We start from the raw sequence: 21,228 nt of genomic DNA on the forward strand, positions 1-21,228 counted from the left end.
ATGGGGATGAAGACTGTGAGCCCTAGGTGGAGCGGGGACTGCGTTCAACTTGATTAGCTTGCATCGACCCTAGCACTTAGACCAGTGCCTGGCATGTAGTAAGCACTTAACAGATACCATAATTGTTATTATCGTTATTATTTGACCAGGCTATTTGGCCAAGTTGAACTCTTGCCAGAGGGAAATTCTTCTGAGGCTCTGAGATACCCCAATATCTAGCAACCAATCAATGGAGCAATGGCATTTATCGAGCGCTTACCGTGTGTAGAGAACCAAACTGAACACTTGGGAGATGACACTATCAACCTATCAACTTTCAAGCCTATGGACCTTTGCATGAAACAAACACTCCTCACAGTTGGCTTCCAAGCTGTCCATCCCCTTACCCCCTCCTACCTCCCCTCTCTTCTCTCCTTCTCCAGCCCGGCCCGCACGCTCCGCTCCTCCGCCGCCGCTCACCTCCTCACGGTCCCGCGTTCGTGCCAGTCCCGCCGTCGGCCCCTGCGTCCTCACATCTGCCAAACTCTCTTCCCCTCCTCCGAGCTCTCCTGAGAGCTCACCTCCTCCAGGAGGCCTTCCCAGCCTGAGCCCCCCTTTCCCTCTGCTCCTCCCCATTCCCCCTTCTCCGCTCTCCCCCCTTCCCCTCAGCACTGTGCATGTTTGTATATATTATTTATTACTCTATTGATTTTGTTAATGATGTGTATATATCTATGAGTCTATTTATCCTGACGATATTGACGCCAGACTACCTGTCTTGTTTTGTTCTGTTTTGTGTTGCTTTCCCCCCGTTTAGACTGTGAGCCCGTCGTTGGGCAGGGATTGCCTCTATCTGTTGCCGAATTGTCCATTCCGAGCGCTTAGCACAGCGCTCTGCACACAGTAAGCGCTCAATAAATACTGTTGAAGGAATGAACGACACAGGAATACGGTCGGTAGAAGCAATCCTTGCCCACAGGGAGCTTCCAAGTCTACTCAGAGTTTCCAACGGGCAACTCCAACCATTTTTGATGTTCCAGAAATTCTTCATTCCACGAACTGGGAAGGCGCTGCGTCAGAAAGCGGTCAGACCACAATCTTCCAAGGAATCGGTGGGCTCCAGGAAGCTGCCCATCCGTTTTCCCCGCGGAATTCTTTCAGGACAGCGTGGAAAATATGTCATTTAATAATAACGTTGGTAATAATAACGTTGGCCACCTGGATGTCGGCCCGCCACCTAAAACTCAACATGAGCAAGACTGAGCTCCTCATCTTCCCTCCCAAGCCCGGTCCGCTCCCAGACTTCTCCATCACCGTGGATGGCACGACCATCCTTCCCGTCCCGCAGGCCCGCAATCTCGGTGTCATCCTTGACTCGTCCCTCTCGTTCGCCCCACACATCCTATCCGTTACCAAGACCTGCCGGTTTCACCTCTACAATATCGCCAAGATCCACCCTTTCCTCTCCACCCAAACGGCTACCTTACTATTACGGGCTCTCGTTATATCCCGGCTAGACTACTGTGTCAGCCTTCTCTCTGACCTCCCTTCCTCCTCTCTCGCCCCGCTCCGGTCTATTCTTCACTCCGCTGCCCGGCTCATCTTCCTGCAGAAACGATCTGGGCATGTCACTCCCCTTCTTAAACAACTCCAGTGGTTGCCTATCGACCTCCGCTCCAAACAAAAACTCCTCACTCTAGGCTTCAAGGCTCTCCATCACCTTGCCCCTTCCTACCTCTCCTCCCTTCTCTCTTTCTACCGCCCACCCCGCACGCTCCGCTCCTCTGCCGCCCACCTCCTCGCCGTCCCTCGGTCTCGCCTATCCCGCCGTCGACCCCTGGGTCACGTCCTCCCGCGGTCCTGGAACGCCCTCCCTCCTCACCTCCGCCAAACTGATTCTCTTTCCCTCTTCAAAACCTTACTTAAAAATCACCTCCTCCAAGAGGCCTTCCCAGACTGAGCTCCTCTTCCCCCTCTACTCCCTCTGCCATCCCCCCTTTACCTCTCCGCAGCTATAGCCTCATTTTCCCCTTTTCCCTCTGCTCCTCCACCTCTCCCTTCCCATCCCCACAGCACTGTACCCGTCCGCTCAACTGTATATATTTTCGTTACCCTATTTATTTTGTTAATGAATTGTACATCGCCTTGATTCTATTTAGCTGCCATTGTTTTTACGAGATGTTCTTCCCCTTGACGCTGTTTAGTGCCATTGTTCTTGTCTGTCCGTCTCCCCCGATTAGACTGTAAGCCCGTCAAACGGCAGGGACTGTCTCTATCTGTTGCCGACTTGTTCATCCCAAGCGCTTAGTACAGTGCTCTGCACATAGTAAGCGCTCAATAAATACTATTGAATGAATGAAAGTATTTGTTAAGCGCTTACTATGTGCAGAACACTGTTCTAAGCGCTGGGGTGTACACAGTAATCAGGTTGTCTGTCCCACATGAGGCTCATAGTCTTCATCCCCATTTTACAGATGAGGTATCTGAGGCACAGAGAAGTGAAGTGACTTGCCCACCGTCACACAGCTGACAAGTGGCAGAGAGCTCATTTGCATATGTCAGGTGATGGTACGGATACATGACGAACACGGCGTGGTTTTAGTGGACAGAGCCCGGGCCCGCGAGTCGGAAGGTTCTGGGTTCTAATCCCAGCTCTGCCACTTGTCTGCTCTGTAACCCTTAGGCAAGTCACTTCACTTCTCTGGGCCTCAGTTCCCTCATCTGGAAAATGGGGACAAACTACTTAGCCCCACGTGGGACAGGGACCCGTGTTCAACCCCATTTGCTTGTATGCACCAGAGCGTTTAGTTCAGTGCCTGGCACACAGCAGGCGGTTAACAAATACCACAGTTACCGTGACGGTTAGTGGTATCGTTATTAACGCACGAATGAAAACGTTTAAATATAAGCAAGTCTACACTGTACGTATGTGGAAAAGATATTTAATTGTAAAATAGAAAAGTAGGCCAGAGTACAGTTTTAAGGGTAATTTCTTTTTTATACAGTATAGGTAATAAGGGTTTTTTTCCCCATGTTTTTAAGTTTAGATAAACATTTTCATAAAGCAGTGAAACATAGAAAAGCAAAGCAAGAATAAAGGCTCGAAGTTACGCTTTACAAAATAAATCTGAATGATAAGTCCAAGTATGATGTTCATACAATATAGAACTTAACAGTCTTATGATAGAGCAAGTCACGGCACGGATCAACTGGCTTCACAGAGGGGGCGACGAAACCAGGTAAAAGTCGTCATCATCGCTGGGGTGTGAAACGGTTCCGTTCCGGGAATCGGAACAACCTTTTCCTAAAGGATAACAGAGACGACGATACCGTCTCTTCCGGACTCCTACGGGAGAACTGCGACAGGACGGGGAGACACGAAGTTGAAAAGAATATTTAGGAAACTTATCCGTGTTAAGTTTTCCAAAGACATCATCCCATAGTCCCGTGCCTTACGACACCTGCGAGGGGAAATTTTCATACAGGACACAGAATGCCACCTGTTCTTGCGGCATTTTCTCCAAATTCTCGATATTGCAAGTGAGTTCCATCCCGGACTGCTTCTTCCGAGGACGACATCGTTGGCTGAACACTAAAACCGGTTGCTAGCTTACTCGATTTCAGTGACCTATGGGATTTCAGCATCTTTGCAGCAAGTTCCTATGCAAGTGATGCATTCCAAAATTATAAAAACCATGCAAAATATGTACAAACTGAAAGTTTAAAAAATATTAGCTTCATATACATGAAAATCTACTCAAATATAGCGGGAGTAAACAAATATAAAAGTTTCACTTTCTAAAAAATGTTTTCAGAGAATCAGAGACAATTACTTAAAGCTGTTGCTCGATTTCCTCAGAGAAATCTTTTTTTTTTCAGATAAAGGCTTAGTTGATACCTGCAGAATGAATTCCGGAATCAGAGCGTCACATTCATTTTTCTAACAGTCAGTGTAATCAACAAGCATCACCCTTAAAACTGTTCTGTTTCTGAGAAATTAGATTCATACTAAAATCAAAAAGAATTCACAAAAACATTTGCTTATCTGTGTTTCTGGATCCTTTCAAAAATCTTTTTAGCAACTCATTTTTGGAACTGTAAAAAAAATCCAACTATTTACAGAATTCAGTTTTAAATACTTTTCACAACTTCTAAGGTCAGAGTTTATGATACAAGAAATTCATCGGAGCCTCCGGCCCCGGTCCGGTTCTTAACCTGGACGCCAGTCTCTCCCCTCTATCCTGTAATCCGCCGGCCGCGTGCGGCCGGCGAACAGCTCGAGGTCGTAATTTGGGGTTTTCTCGACTCGGTATCAAACCTATGTGTCCGTTGCAACCCTAGACAGCTTCTTTATTCGTCTGTAGCCGCGTCATGGCCTCTAGCTTCTGCCGGTAAGCTTCCGCTTCCTGTTCCTTTTTCAGGAGTTGTTGGCGATATTTTTGTGCTTCTCGGTTTGCTTCGTCCAGCTGTTTCTGCAGGGCTTCTCTCTCCTGTGAAAAGGTAAAAGAGTTGGGTCCGTTTGGGTAAAAACATTCAACGTGATCATCCGAGGCAGCAAGACACGTCATCCGCCGTTCCTAACCGCACGTAAGGTCTACGACTGAAGTTTCCCGACGGGGGGAGAAATGAAAAGTGGACAGACACGTCTTTGGTAATAACGGTGATTGTGGTATCTGTTGAGCGCTTACTACGTGCCAGGCACCGCACTAAGCGCTGGGGTGGATGCAAGAAAACTGGGTCGGGCGCGGCCCTGGTCCCACACGAGGCTCGCAGTCCTAATCTCCATTTTACAGATGAGGTGACTGAAGCCCAGAGAAGTCAAGTGACTCGTCCAAGGTCACCCAGCAGCCAAGTGGCAGGGCCGGAATGAGAACCCGGGACCTTCTCAATCCCAGGCCCGGGCTCTATCCGCTAGACCGCATTGCTTCTCATCTCTGAAAGAGCCAGTTTAACCTTGGAAAAGAAAAACCTGGCAGCTAAAGCAACCCTAAATCTACAACTCGGGAGTTTTCAGAGAGGTAGATTAAAAAGAGGTCTTAAAGATTTAGCCAGAAGTCTGGGTCTCGGGGGGGGGGGGGGCGGGAGGGCGGCAGAAAGCGAAGAGAACTAGTGAACAATGCTGTGAGAATCTTTCTTTTCCACAGGGATGCTATTTACCCAAAATCATTCCAAGGGAGAGAGGGAAGGGAGGGCTGCATTCGGGCACGAGGGTCTCCGAGTACGGTTTGCTGCCCTGCGCTCAGTAGGTACTCAAATATCAATACTCCGACCTGCAAGTGACATATGCGGTAGTGTATTCCTCGACTGTAAGCTCTCCTACGAATCGACGCCTTACCGTAGCAGGGGAGGGTGCGTTGGCTGGAACCTAGAGCTATGCCATACAGGGCTACCGTGACGGAAAGGTCTAAGCCGAAGGGTCAGAGTCGATTCAACCGGGCTGGGCCACGGCGACACGGGAAAGAGTCAAAGGCGGACGACCAGGTGACCAAAACGTTGATCGACGACAACCACACTCAAGTTTTTACTGCACGGAAGAAGGTGATGGGAAACCAATTCTGTACCTCTACCAAGTAAAGTCTCTGGATCCCCGTACCAGAATGACTTTATGACAGAGGATGGGACGTTCTGAAGAGAGTGTGTCCGTGGAGTCGCTTCGGGCCGGAAACGACTCGAAGGCACTTGAGAGACCGTAAGATGTTAGGACTGTAGACTGAAAGCTTGTGGTGGGCGGGGAATGTTGTCAACCAACTCTTGTATTGTCCTCTCCCAAGTGCATAGTACAGTGCTCTGCGCACAGTTAGCGCACAAAAGATATGGTTGATTGATTAAAGAACACAAGAGCAAATGGAGACCGAGGACTTGAATGCTGTCTTCCTTCTCTGGGGTGCCTTAATGTTTTATTTCCCTCTAAAGGAGAACCTGATAGGGTTCTACTTAATGAGGTCGCCGAACAGAGTGAAAAACGTTGAAAATCAAATGAGGAAGTTCTCTCAGGGATCATTTTGTGTGTTTCTTTCCCCAAATACTCAGCTTTGGCACAGAGAACCTGGCCACGGGAAGCCCCACGTACGAGTCCTTGTAATGCGCTGACCCATCGTGTCACGGTCCTTTCCCGGCAAAACTGGATAAACGTCAAACATGAATGCCTAAAAGCTATCGTGAGGCCGAGCCGTTCGGGTTAAAGACCTCTACCTCGGTCTCCGGTTCTAACCCGGAGGACGTCAGACTTTACGTACCAAATAATGGGCCGATAACTAAGACTGTAAACCGTCAGCTCATTACAGGCAGGGAACGTTTGTGCTAATTCTCTCGCACTGCACTCTCCCGAGCGCTTAGAACAGTGCTCTGCACCTAGAAGGCATTCAGTAAATACCTTTGATTGACTGATTGAGAGTACTCTCGGGTGAGGACAATAATTCCTAAACTTTCACGGTTCAATGGTCCGTGTCTTCGTGGGCAGGGAACATATCTGTTAACTCTGATGTTAACTCCCAAGCGCTTAGTAGAGTGCTCTGCACACAGTCAGCACTCGATAAATACCACTGACAGATCGATGAATTCCTACGGTAGCACATCAGGGTGGGACTGCAACGCACCTTAACTATTCAAGAGGGATTTCTTCCTAAAATTAAATTCACTGTGGTTTCCTGAGTAGGTTAACTTGTGAGAGACCTAGCTTGGCCATTGAAAATAAATCAAAGGCACCTAGGATTCTAGAGCTGCCGGGTATTAATAACCGACGGGGTCTAGGGCTTCTCCTCCTCCTTCCCCCTGCCAACAGTTGCGTCCCTAAAGAGCTTATCCCCGAGATGGACGACGGAAGGAAGAGGAGGTGAAGCTCAAACCTCTCTACCCCACTGCTGATTCACAGTAAAAAGACTGGACAGAGTCGAGATGGAAACTACTGACTTACACAGGGTTCCGAGAATGTCCTGGTTGGCCGGGTCTCTCGGTGTAATAATGACGATAATTGTGATATTTGTTAAGTGCTTACCCTGTGCCAGGCACTGTACTAAACGCTGGGGTGGTTACAAGCAAACTGGGTTGGACAGAATCCCTGTCCCACGTGGGGCTCTCTCGGTCTTTATTCCCATTTTCCAGATGAGGGAACCGAGGCCCAGAGAAGTGAAGGGACTTGCCCGAGGTCACCCAGCGGACAAGTGGCGGAGCCGGGATGAGAACCCAGGTCCTTCTGACTCCCAGGTCTGTGCTCCAGCCACTAAGCCATGCTACGTTACAGTTATAATCGCTGGACTTATGTCAGAATCATGACTCAAGTCTCCAAATACTCCCAGTTATTTGAGGTCAATCAGTCGAGGCCAAAAATGAAGTCTTTAGGCATAAATTCCAGTGAACTCAGTTAATTCCTTGAGAGATCCAAAGAAGCTGTTCTAATTAGGTTCTTGGAAAAACACCCATTTCATATAATGAGACCAATTTTCACAACTGGCAGGTAAAAGAAAAGAGCTTTAGTAAGCTGGCAACTAGTCCCCTAGATTTTAAAATCCTACTAAACTGCTACGGTTTCTTTCTGGAGTGGGGTTGCTATTCAACGTACAGGAAAGAGTCTCCTCATTTTGGTTTTCTACCAGACGACTGCGTCTGCGGGCGCCACCATCTTATTTGATGCAGTCTCAGTTACTCGGTTCTGTAGAAAAGCTACATTCCTATCGACTTGGGGAACTCGTACATTGTTCTTTGGCCAATAGGAAACTTTAAAAAGGAGAAAAAAAAAGTACTACTTGTAAACGCTGATGAAGCTACCTAGCTGAGTCAAAACAACCTTGTAGGTGGGGAGAGACCTTGTTTAAATTCAAACTACACTTCTTGGCTAAACGGTTCCCACCAAAAATTCTCTCTATTTAAAGGCATCTTCCAAATTAAAAAAAAGTCCCACTTAAAATGTCAGTATTAATCCTCCGACTTTGAAGAGAGGACTTTTTATTCCCTGCTTAAGTATTCTCCAGCTCTGTCTTCCTGGCAAAGCCAGTGTGTTATTTATCATTTTAGTTAACGTGATTTGCCATTTCTAACGGCCTCTGATCCTTCTTTATTGTTTCATTAAGTAGTGGGGTGCAGAAATGAGAATTTTCAAGAACTCCCTGCCTTGACGTAATCCAACCTTAAATTTGGCTGATTCCAAGGGGAAAACTAAAAAGGAGGATTTTTTTAAAATCTTAAACAGTAGGTCATGAATAGCAAAGGAACTTGGAGGAATTTTGCTCCCAAATTCCTTTTAATTTGGCACACAGCCCACTGGGAGAATGGAAGCCAAGGAGAGAGATGTGAATTTGCTTCAGTATTTTAGACCGTGGTGAAAATGAGTTGTCCTCTGACTCCCTGGCCCGGGCTCTTTCCACTAGGCCATGCTGCCTCTCTTGAAGTGCTGGAAACAGCTTCCAGTAATAAATTAAATAGTTACCATTAATAGAATGAACGGTTCCCGGAAAATGTTTTCTTAATATAAGGCCCCAAGAAACTTCATTTTGCTGTAAAAGTCCTGGTCACTCAGTGTGTCCAAGAAAATCTTCTCTAAAAGGTAAAGAACCCTGGCAAGAGACTCATTTGGTATTCAACAGTCAATACACAGTCAACCAACAGATAGTTGCTAAAAGGCTGTGAGAAGTACAAATTAAATAATAAAAAATCATAATGTTAAATGCTTCCTTTGTGCCAAGCGTTGTTCTCAGTGCTGGGGTAGATAATCAGGTTCACAGTCTTAACCAAATTAATATTATGCCACTGCGATAGGCACCCCTCAAGGTCATTAGCCCACAGCAACTCAAGTGGGCAACACTGATTCTGTTTGACCAGGTAAAGAGCAGATCCTTATTGACCCCTGATTGTCTGCTGTGTGACCCTGGGCAGGTCACTTCACTGCTCTGGGCCTCAGTTGCATCGCCTGTAAAATGGGGGTTAAGACTGTGAGCCCTATCTGGGGACGGGGACTGTGTCTAACCTGATTCCCTTATATGTACCCCAGCGCCTAGTACAGTGCCCGCCACATAGTAAGCGCTCAGCAAGTACCATAAAAAACAAATTAAAAAAAACCCAACGTTTCAGCCATTAACTAGGGAGGTAAACTCTATCCCAGAAGCCTGCTAAGTAGCTCTTGGTGGTTCCTTAACGTCTTCACAGAGCACTAGCTTAACCCGAGCGGAACCACGTTTCGAAGCTGTCACTTCAGCTCCGTAAAAAGCTCCGACGGAGATGACGGAGAATGGAATTAATTCAGTTACAACAACGGGGCAGCTGTGCAGACCGGAACCCCTCAACAACGGCCAGGCTGGACTCCCTCCTCCTCCTTCCCCTTGAGCCGGTCCAGCTCAAAAAGACCCCGAAGGATACAACTGGCTTTCTTCGGCTCTGCTTCTAGGGTCTCGTCTGCCGGATGCAGTAGTTGCCGAAAGGAACGCTGCCAACTCAATCTTATTTTAGTTTTATTCATATTAACGTCTGTCTCCCTTCCCTCTAGACTCATTATGGGCAGGGAACGTATCTAATTTTGTCATACTTAGATCGCACTCGTCCAAGCGCTTAGTACGGTCTCCTGCACACAGTAAGTGCTCAATAAATACCACTGATTAATAAATCTGTTTCCGTAGTCCCGGGATACTACTTAACTCCCTCCCGAAGCTTGGAGAGTCGAAAGCCCGCCGGATAAGGTTCGGTCCGTGAGATACGGCCAGTATATGACATTCCAGCCCTCTGTAGCTGGTGGAGGAGTTTACTTGATGTTTGGCGACGGTTATGTGTAATTGTCACATATTCCATAGATTTCCTGGTTTTATACGGATACCATCCCCCCCCCAACACACGCTCACACACACAGTCTGTCCCTCTCCACATCTGAAGATGGGCTACCGACCTTAAGCTCCCTGAGGGTGAATCTGGCGATGACGTTCGATGTGGGCCAACACCTCTTCTCTCATGGTTTACAAGTTAGGATGGATCCAGCGCTTAGTACAGTGCCTGGCACACAGTAAGTGCTTAACAAATGCCCTAATTATTATTACCCTTATTGAACTAGCTGCATCAATCGGTGGTATTTACTGAGCACCAAGCGCTTGAGAGAGTACGGTACAACAGAATGAGCAGACACGCTCCCTGCCCATGACAAGTATCGGGCCTATCCGTTTCCTTACGTCCCCATCTCCGTGAAGGCTTCGTCGGAGAAGCAGCGCGGCTCGGCGGAAAGAGCGGGGGCTTAGGAGTCAGAGGTCGTGGGTTCTAATCCCGGCTCCGCCACCTGTCAGCTGTGTGACTTGGGGCAAGTCGCTTCACTTCTCGGTGCCTCAGTTCCCTCATCTGGAAAATGGGGATGAAGACTGTGCGCCTCACGTGGGACAACCTGATCACCTTGTATCCCCCAGCGCTTAGAACAGTGCTTTGCACACAGTAAGCGCTTAACAAATACCGGCATTATTATTATTATTTCCGGATAGTCCACTGTCACGTCACCTTCCTCTAGAGCACCCTGTGGGCAGCGAACGTGTCTGTCTCCCAGCTCTGTTGTATTGTACTGTCTCATACAGATGAGGTAAACTGAGTCCCGGAGAATACTAATAACTGTCATGTTTGTTACTCTCTGCCAGGCACTGTTCTAAGCGCTGGGGTGGATACAAGCAAATTAGGTTGGACAGAGTCCCTGCTCCACAGGGGCTTCACCGTCTTAATCCCCATTTTCGAAGCCCAGAGAAGTGACCCGAGGTCACCGAGCAGACACACGACACATGATTAGAACCCGTGACCTTCTGACCTCCAGGCCCGGGCTCTAGCCACTAAGGTCACGCTGCTCTGCCCACACTAAGCACTCAAGAAATACCACCGATGATGATGATGCCTATTTGAGACAGTCTTCACTGTTCCTTTAAAGGCTTTTCCTGCCCTCTAAGACGCCCTCCCCAAAGGCCCATCCCGGCCCATCACTCGGTCCATCGTATGTACTGAGCGCTTACTGTGGGCAGGGCACTGTACTGAGTGCCCGGGAGGGTCCAATACCACAGGCTAGAGGCCCATCCCAGGAGATTCCACCACCGACGAGCTGACCGCGTTCCAGAACTTGGTCGCGGGTGACGTCGTTCTGCCGTTGGATGCTGCGAGAGGGTCTACGTGTTGCTGAGGAGGCTGGTCCGGGGCCAAGGGCCTCTTCTGCGATGTGGTGAGTCTCCCAACCGTACAGACGGCTGGCTAGCGCAACAGGGTGGCCTAGTGGATAGGGCCCGGGCCTGGAAGTCGGCAGGACCTGGGTTCTGATCCCGGCTCCGCCGCTCGTCTGCTGTTGTGTGACCTGGGGCAAGTCATTTCACTTCTCTGCGCCACAGTTATCACATCTGGACTAAGACTGTGAGCCCCAGAAGGGACAGGATATTTATCCAACCTGATCTGCTTGCATCCACCCCGGTGCTTAGCACGGCGTCTGGCACGTATTAAGTGCTTAACAAATACCACCTCAACAGCCTTATGGAAATTCAACCGGGGATGGAGCCTGTTGTCCCCAAATTGCCACCCTCTCTGTCTTCCATGCTTCCCAAGACCGTGACCGAGGCCTTTTCATTCCGTTTTCTACCTCTATTTAAATCGCCGCGTCACTGGACAACGAAATCCATAGGTAGTAGAGCGTTCATTCGATTTTATTAAGTGCTTACCGTGTGCAGAGCACTGTACGGAGCACTTCACAGGCTGACGGCTTTTAAGTGCTCTCTCACGGACGATAAACCTCTGGTTGTGTGTTTGGTTTCTTGGGTCTATGCTCGTTTGTGACTTTGTTTTCCAATGGTATTTGTTAAGCACGTACTACGTGCCAGGCACTCTTCTAAGCACTGGGGTAATAATAATAATGTTATCTGTTTAAGCGCTTACTCTGCGCAGAGCACTGTTCTAAGCGCTGGGGTAGATAACGGGTCATCAGGTTGTCCCTCTTGAGGCTCACACTGTTAATCCCCATTTTACAGATGAGGTAACTGAGGCACAGAGAAGTTAAGTGACTTGCCTACAGTCACACAGCTGACAACTGGCACTGGGGATCCGAAGCCATGACCTCTGACGCCCAAGCCCGGTCTCTTTCCACTGAGCCGTGCGGTAATCGGATTGGACTCAGTCCCTGTCCCTCATTATAATTATGGTGTGTGTTAAGCACCTACGCTGTGCCAAGCACTGTTACAGATACAAGTAAATCAGCTTGGATAAAGTCCCTGCCCCACGTGGGGCTCACACTCTTAGTCCCCATGTTACAGATGAGGTAACCGAGGCCCAGAGAAGTGAAGTGACTCGCCCAAGGACACCCGGCAGACATGTAGTGAAGCTGGGATTAGAACCCAGGTCCTTCTGACTCCCAGGCCTGTGCTCTATCCACTAAGCAACGCTGCTTCTCACGTGCGGCCCACAGTCTCAATCCCCATTTTCCAGAGGAGGTAACTGAGGCCCGGAATAGTGAAGCGACTTTCCCAAGGTCACACAGCGGCAGATGAGTGGCGGAGCCGGGACGAGAACCCGGATCCTTCTGACGCCCAGGCCCGAGCTCTAGGCCCCCGCCCATTTGTCAGACGGTAGCTCTGTCCCGCATCCGCGGGGTAATCCATAGCCATCTGCGTATCTTCCCGCGGATAAGTCTGTACGGCAGAGTCATCTGCATTTGAAGTTTCTCAATCACCAACTCACGGGAGTCTGCTGATGTTCACAACCTGTTCAGCTGGAAGAGCTTCCTGATGGAGCGAGAAAGCCAATTCTGACGTCGGCTTGCAGACCTCTCAAGGCAACCCCGAGCACGGTACAGGCAGAACAGCGCTCAGTACGGTGCCCGGTACACGGTAAGCGCTTAACAAATCCCATTAAAAAAAAAATTTAAAAAGACCAATCACCAAACCCTTTATCTAATGGTGGGGTTCTTTCCCTTCCAACCTGATCCGGCAACCTAGAGGAGTAAACTCGGAACCTTGTTGAATTTCTCAGGGCGGCTAAATTTGCTTAGCCATTTTCGGAGGGTAGCGAATACTTCCGGATGAACAACTGGCATGTTGTAAAACTCCATCACGTTGCAAAAATCGTATCGGCTGGGTCGCAATTTGGTGCTCCGGGTAACGTATCGTAAGGATTCTGGCTAGAATCTTGCCAGCAGTGAAAAGCAGGGAGATTCCTTAGTGGTTTCCCGTCAGCCCTCTCTCCTTTCTTCCCGAAGATGACGACTCTAAGGGGGCCTCTGAAGCCCTGTGTCATTTCCCCAACGACCCGTAGGTCGAGAAGAAGCTCACGCAGACATTTCTGGAGGAAATGCATCAGGATCCTTTTCCGTTTGTCACGCCTCTGACTGCAGAGATTACTTCCTCCCAAACGGGCGCTTTGTCTTCACGTTCTTCCCGATTCGCCCATGCTTTGGTGGGTTTCCTCCCCAGTGGCGGAAGGCATTTTCGGGGGTTGACCGAAGTGGAGCGTTCTTGCCCTCCAAGATTCCCTCCGTGGGTGCAGTGAGGCGATTCCAGCCACCCCACCTCAGCAGTGGGGGGGGGGGGGGGGGTATAGCGTGCACGGAGCCAGGGAGCTTCTTTAGAGAAGAAGAGTCCCAGTCCGGAGGCAAATCCGTGAATCCCTTCGGCTTCGCCCCTCCCAGCCCCCGGGCCCGCACATCTCTCGGCCGGGTCTCAATGTCCCGACACGGGTTTCTGTCGGCCTCTGTCTTGCGATGACCGAGGTACTTCGGACGTGGTTCCCATTCTGTCGCAAGTCTTTTTTAAAAACGAGTCGTTCTCATCGAACCTTGGTGCCGTCTCCCGGCCTCGCCCGATGCCGGGACGGCAGTTGGGTGGCCGGCGTTCCCGAGAACTGTCCCACTGTTGTCGACGCCGTCGCTTTAAGCTGGGTTTCCCCGTCCCAGAAGGGCCGCTTTGATATTTTTCCCAGCGAGCGTTGGACTCGTTTCTTCGGTTTGATACCTAACCCTCTTGACTGCCCTGGAGGTGATCGCAACTGAAATTTGGAGCCTACGAATCAATGGGTGAGTCCAACTGTTGCGTGGCTTGAGAAATCATCTCGTCTTTCAAGTCTCGCTCACAGAGTAGGTCTCTGAGGTCCCTCTCTTTAGCCCCCTGGGTAATTCCGTAAGAACCTTGTTGAATTTCTCAGGCCGGCTAAATTTGCTTAGTAATTTCCAGACGGTAGCAAACGCTTCTGGAAGCTCAATAAGATCTGGGAGATCATCTGGTGACGTACTCGCCGAACAGAAGTAGCCCATTTCCACTTAGCTTTCCAATCCACGGGGTCCATGATTCTCCCCCGATTCCGGGCTCGTTGGCTTCTGGGCTGATGTGACCGTTCGGATCCTTCTGGAACTTTTCTTTCTCGTCGCCGTCACGTCCCCCGCGACGGCGGCCGTCGCGCCGACGGCGGCGATGAACTTGGCTTGAGAAGCCAACACAGAGAGCGGCAGTTGTGGGAACTGATGAGCAAATCTGGGGGGTTGGTGACTAAATGCCGCTCACTGGAATAAAGGAGAAGCCCCTTCGGACAGATTGCTCAGAGTCGGCACCCGGGACCTGACTCGTTCACTCGTTCGTTCACTGAATCATATTTACTGAGTGCTTAATGTGTGCAGGGCACTGTACTAAGCGCTTGGGAGAGAGCAATACAACACAATCAGCAGACACGTTCCCTACCCGTAATGAGTTTTCACACGAGGCTTAACCCTCCATTTTACAGATGAGGTGACTGAGGCCCAGAGAAGCAAAGTGACTGGCCCAAGGTCCCAGAGCAGACAGATGGGACCCCACGGTGCTCCCCTCTAGGCTGCGAGGTCGTTGTGGGCAGGGAACGTATCTGTTTATTGTCGTACTGTACTCTCCCAAGCGCTCAGTACAGTGTCTTACACACGGTAATTGCTCGACAGATGTGACGGAATGAATGAATAGTGAATGGCTTCCTTAGGTTTCTAGGATAGGGGTCAACACTGTTCTAGACTCTAAACTTGTTGTGAGCAGGGAGTGTGTCTGCTTATTCTTGTACTGTACTCTCCCGAACGCTTAGTACAGCGCACCCAGGAAGCGCTCAATAAATACGACCGAATGAATATTGTGCTCTCCCAAGCGTTTAGTGCAGTGCTCTGCTCAGAGTAAGTGCTCAGTAAATACCACTCATTCATTCACTCAATCGTATTTGAGTGCTTACGGCGTGCAAAGCACTGTACTCAGCGCTTGGGCCAGTACAGTACAATAAGAGACACGTTCCTGCCCACAGTGAGCTCACGGTCTAGAGGGGGAGACGGACATCGGTCGAAATAAAGCGATATATAAACGGCAGCTACACACAAGAGATCCGTACCACCGACGGGCTGTCGGTGGCCGAGCTGGAAGGCGACGGGAAAAGATGAGCTCTTTAAATTCCAAAGTCCCCGGACGAAATTCTTTGAGGGACTGGGGGTGCGGGAGGGGACCCGGGTGTGTCTACGTCCCCGCCACGCAAGCCAGGTTGGAAGCGCCCTCCTGGAGCCGGAGGGTCCCGCTCAGGGGGGCTGGCGGAGGCTGTCCGTGAGGTCCACCTCCGCCGAGCTCCTCTAGACCGGCAGCTCGTGGCGGGCAGGGAATGCATCCGTTAAACTCTACTCTCCGCACATAGTAAGCGCTCAATAAATATACTCCCTTTGGAAACTCTCTTCCTTCAGGAGGCTTGAAGAGCCGCGCTTAGATGGAGCGGCCGGGGGGCTGGAAGGGGTGACGCGGACAACCGCCGCTCTGATGATAATGATAATAACTGTGGTTATTTGCTAAGCGCTGAACACCGAGGCCTGTCCTAAACGCTGGAGTAGGTTCAAGATAAACGGGCCCCACCTGAACTCACATTCTTAAGTAGGAAGGGAATCCCCATTTTGCAGATGAGGGAACTGAGGCTCAGAGGAGCGAAGGGACCTGCCCAAAGTCACACGGTAGACAGGCGGCGGGGCCGGGATTAGAACCCAGGTCCCCTGACTCCCGGGCCCGAGCTCTTTCCACTAGGCCACGCTACTCCCCCGCTGAGCTTTTGGTGGGCAGGGGACAGGTCTACCAACTCTGTTCTATTGTCCTCTTAATAATAATAATAATAATGATGTTGGTATTTGTTAAGCGCTTACTATGTGCAGAGCACTGTTCTAAGCGCCGGGGAAGATACAGGGTAATCGGGTTGTCCCACGGGAGGCTCACAGTTAATCCCCATTTTACAGATGAGGTACCTGAGTGAGACCCGGAGAAACTGAGTGACTTGCCCACAGTCACACAGCTGCCAAGTGGCAGAGCCGGGATTCGAACCCATGACCTCTGACTCCCAAGCCCGGGCTCTTTCCACTGAGCCGCGCTGCTTCTCTAGCGCTCCGTACGGAGCCCAGCGCACCGGAAGCGCTCCATAAATACAGCCCATCGACCGAGGCGTGCACGACTAGGCCCCGGAGCCTCCGTCAGGAGAGTCGGGATCAACCTTATTCGAACCACTGGCAAGGCATTCGACCCCACGCTGGAAATACCTGAAATACTTTATGGATGTTACCCCATAACCTCACTTAACCCCCAGAACATCCCTGAAAGTGTGGTCTAATAGACAGAGCCCGGGCCTGGGAGTCAGAAGGCCCTGGGTTCTAATCCCGGCTCCACCATCTGTCTGCTGGGTGACCTTGGGCAAGGCACTGCATTCATTCATTCAATCGAATGTACTAAGCGCTTACCGTGTGGAAGACACTGTACTATGCGCTTGGGAGAGTACCACAGAACAACAAACAGACACATTCCCTGCCCACGGAGAGCTTACGCTATAGAGGGGGAGACAGACATGAATAGAAATAAATTAATTCATTTCTCTGGGCCTCAGAGAAGACTGACTGTGAACCCAATGTGGGACAGGGATTGTGTCCAACCTGACCCCCGTGTATCTCCCCAAGGAGATGCAGCGTGGCTCAGTGGAAAGAGCACGGGCTTAGGAGTCAGAGGCCACGGGTTCTAATCCCGGCTCCGCCGCTTGTCAGCTGTGTGGCTTTGGGCAAGTCACTTCACTTCTCTGTGCCTCAGTTACCTCATCTGGAAAATGGGGATTAAGACTGTGCGCCCCGTGTGGGACCTGATGACGCTGTATCTACCCCAGCGCTTAGCACAGTGCTCGGCACATAGTAAGCGCTTAACAGCACCAACATTATTATTTTCGGGAGCGGAAAAACGACACGGACGCATTTCTTAAAACATCAGGCAGGAAGGAAAAAAGAAGAACACGACAACGAACGCAGCACCACTCTGGATCCGACCGGCGGCACTGAAGGATGCCGGGAGGAACTGTGCTCATTCATTCAATCGTGCTTCCTGTGTGCAGAGCACTGTACTAAGCGCTGGGGAGAGGTCGATGTAACCAGAAACAGACCCGTTCCCTGCCCATAGGGAGCTTACAGTCTAGAAGAGACTGTCACGGGACAGTTGCGTCCTTGACGAGCCCCCACTCGGCTTAGGTTCTTAACTTCTCTGCCCTCTTGGCCCGCCACTCTATTTAAAGACATTCTAACACCCCTAACTCTTCCCTCCTTCGGCCCTAATTTTTCCTCTACCAACCCACGACCTATTTTCCCCAAATTTCTCCCATCCCCTCCCGGGGGCTAACGACGTTTCTGATCTGCCCCGTTTACCGAGACAAGGACCGTGAGCCCGTCGCTGGGCGGGGACCGTCTCTACCTGTTGCCGAACTGTCCGTTCCAAGCGCTCGGTACAGTGCTCTGCACGTAGTAAGCGCTCAATAAATACTACCGAATGAATGAAGGAATACGGGATTCCATCCGCCCGCTCCCGGCCGGGGGAAAAAACGGTTTTCCTTTGTTTCGCACCCGTCGCCTTTGGAAACCTCCCGGCGGGGTGGGATCCGGTGAACGACAATTCCAGGTCTGCCCTCTCCGAACCCTTCACGGTCCTGTAGAGTTCAGTCGTCTCCCCTCCACATCGAAGGAGGCGGTCGACTCCACTAGCGTCCTAGCGGAGCGGATTTTCGCCACGACACCCCCAACTCGCCTCCGTCTTTCCTACGCCGAGACGGCCAGAACCGTAGCCCGTTTCCCAGGTGTGATCATCCCCTGGTTTCCAAGACGGTAGAATTAATCTCGGCTCCGCCACCTGTCCGCTGTGTGGCCTTGGGCGAGTCCCCGTGCTTCTCTGTGCCTCGGTTACCTCCTCTGCAAAATGGGGATTGAGACCGTGAGCCCCACGTGGGCCAGGGACCGTGTCCGACCCCATCTAACGCTTTTTACGGTGCCCGGCACACCCTTAGCACTTACGCACCACAATTATTCTTATTATTAACTATCACTTGGTCCATTTCATCGCCGTTTCTCACAAAGCCGAGGTTCAAAGGACCGGACGGAGAATAACGACGAGTCACCGCACGGACTTCTTCGAGCGGCTCCGTTTAAAGGGCCCGGCTGGATAGAATAATGATACCGGCCGGTGTCCGTTAAACACTATGCGCTGAGCACTGTACTGAGCAAATTAGGTATCATACTTTGGCGATCTCCAACTACAAAGTACATCCGTCCTCATCTGAACTCCACGGAGAGATTTCGAAGAAATTCAAGCGGGCTTTAAAAATGAACTCCTCACTTCATTGGAAGCACAGTCCAAGTTAAACGTACCGTAAATAAACCAGAACGACGGAAACTGCGCTACCCGAACGTCGAGGCCCGAATGCCGTTGGACGCAACGGAAAAAGAAACTGAGGAACCTCCAAAGAGATTTGACTTGTAAAAGTATCCCCATTCAGACCGCGCACAGAGAAGGGACGCTGTGGAAAATGCGTCGTTTCATCCCTAAGGACTTTTTACTTGCGGTAAAAGTAATTTCCCGACTTTCAATCACGTTTCTGTAATGAAGACAGAACCGCCCCAAGTGTTCGGCTGCAGCTTGGTTTGACCTTCATTAGGGAGATCTGCTATCTAAGTATCAACGGAAAAGGTTATTTCCCAATAACCGTGACTAAGAAGTGGTCTTTCATCCGTCCCCAGTCACACACGAGAGTTATCGAGGGGGATCTCATTACTTCTCAACGCCCCAGCTGTCACAGAAAACACATTTCTCTCCTCGGTGAGCGGAGTTCGCGCCGGCAACCGCGAGTATCGGTGAGAACGTTCACGAGCGGAAGCCAGAGGGGGACCCCGAAGACGGCTCCCGGGCCGCGTGCCAAGGCACCCCGATAGAAAAATCAGCTGCTAGATGGCAGAGTCCAAGGGCCCGGGATGAAAAACCGGAATGAGAAGTCCTTTGCCGCGGGCAGGGAACAAGTCCACAGACGGCCCGTGCTGTGCTTCTCCAAGCCCTTAGCGTTCAGCGCTCCGCACGCAGGAAGCGCTCCGTCGAGAACACAAAAGTCCCGGCATCTCCCGAACGGTCAGTCTTGGAATAAACGCCAAGGTGAGAGGGGTCCCCCGCAACGGCAGCTTCTCCGAGAGGAGCCCCGGGAAAGAGGAGCGATAAAACGCGATGGACGTACTTCTCAAAACAGCAAGCAGAAAGAACAAACGGAGGAGCATCCACGCCGCCCCATCCTGGATCTGACCAGTGGCCCACCCGGCCCAGGCCTCCGCCCCTAAACGGCCGCGCCGGGGGATGTCTCGGGGACGGGGAAGCGGCGTGGCCTCACCGAGAGGGCACGGGCCTGGGAGTCACGAGGACCTGGGTTCTAATCTCAGCCACTTGCCTGCCGGGTGACCTCGGGCGAGTCACTTGGCTTCTCTGCGCCTCTCTTCCCTCCTCTGAAAAACGGGGATTTTTCAGATGGACAGGGACTGGGTCCAACTCGATCTGCTTGCATCTACCCCAGCGCCGAGAACAGTGTCTGCCACACGGTAAACTCTTAAAACACCAGAAAAAGACAAACCAACCAAAAAACAGTCGCTTCCCGGCTCGACGGGAGTCTACTTCCTCCTCACGTGATGGATCCATCGCCCGGGCTTCGACTCTCCCCAACCCCCTCCCGGCAGGAATCTTGAGAAATAATCGGCCACCGCGGTCAGCGGCTCTCGAGACCCCCGCCTCTTGAGTTCTGGCGCCGGAGCCCGGCATCGGGCCCCGCGCTCCTGCCGCTTTGGTCACGTTACGGGGCCTGCGTGGAAAAAACCTTCCCAACGCCTGCCCGCCTGCCGCGCCCCGGCGGAAACGCGACCGATGGGGGGGGGGGAGGGGGGTGTGCCTCGGCGGCACCAGGCCGACCGCCAACTGAGAAGCAGCACGGCGTGGCGGCCGGAGCCCAGGCCTGGGAGCCGAAGGACCCGGGTTCTAATCCCGGCTCTGCCGCTTGTCTGCCGTGCGACCTTGGGCGAGTCGCTTCACTTGTCTGGGCCTCAGTTACCTCATCTGGAAAATGGGGGTTGAGGCCGTGAGCCCCACATGGGACAGGGGCCGTGTCCATTCTGATTTGCTTATATCTACCCCGGTGCTTAGTACAGTGCCTGGCACATAGTAAGCGCTTAACAGATACCACAGTTATTATTACTAAATCCCAGCTCCACCTGTCTGCTGTGTGACCTTGGGAAAGTCACTTCACTGGGCCTCGGTTACCTCATCTGGAAAATGGGGATTGAGACCGTGAGCCCCACATGGGACAGGGACTGTGTCCAACTCGATCTGCTTATATCCACCCCGGCGCTTAGTACGGTGCCTGGCACATAGTAAGTGCTTAATACCATCATTAATAATCATAAGGATAATCACCTCCAGCAACTCTAATCGACTCCTTCACGCACTCCTCTCCCCCTTGAGGCTCTTATGGCATTCTCGATGGGAGACCGCACTTCCCCATCCACCTCTTACTGGGTTACACGGGAGAAAATGGGAGTACACGCGGCCGAACGGTGCCCTGAATTCCAGAACTCAAGGCCAATCCGGCCTCTCTCAACGTGGGAATCGGAGACCCTGTAACGGCTCGGGAGAGCGCGTGACCGAGACCGGGGGCTTTAGGTAGAGTCCGCCTTCACGGGCCACCGACCAGCCAATCGGACTACTTTTTGAACTCTGAATGTCAAGTCGGCCCGTCTCGTATGGCGGGGCGGGGGGTACCCGCTTTGCTCGTTTTCTCCAAGCCTGACCAGACCCAGAGAGAAGGAGCGTGGCCTAGTGGAAAGAACCCGGGCCTGGGAGTCGGAAGGACCTGGATTCTAATCCCCGTTCCGCCACTTGACTGCTGGGTGACTTTTCTGGGCCTCTATTCCTTCATCTGGAAAATGGGGATAAAGACCTCGAGCCCTAAGTGGGACGGGGACTATGTCCCGCC

At 51.3% G+C, this 21,228-nt stretch overlaps 1 protein-coding gene across 4 annotated transcripts in view; it reads right to left on the reverse strand.

Annotated features, from left to right (window-relative positions):
- Positions 1-2,905: 2,905 nt before the first annotated feature.
- Positions 2,906-21,228, reverse strand: part of GABPB1 (GA binding protein transcription factor subunit beta 1) — a 70,753-nt gene continuing 52,430 nt past the window's right edge. For all 4 annotated transcript variants that reach the window (XM_029064982.2, XM_029064978.2, XM_029064981.2 and 1 more), the window contains one exon: positions 2,906-4,469. In XM_029064982.2, the coding sequence (XP_028920815.1) occupies positions 4,317-4,469 (153 nt within the window). In that variant the 3' untranslated portion in view covers positions 2,906-4,316. The remainder of the gene's footprint in view (positions 4,470-21,228) is intronic.

This window comes from Ornithorhynchus anatinus, chromosome 5 (assembly GCF_004115215.2).
Source record: "Ornithorhynchus anatinus isolate Pmale09 chromosome 5, mOrnAna1.pri.v4, whole genome shotgun sequence".
Lineage (NCBI taxonomy): Eukaryota > Metazoa > Chordata > Mammalia > Monotremata > Ornithorhynchidae > Ornithorhynchus > Ornithorhynchus anatinus.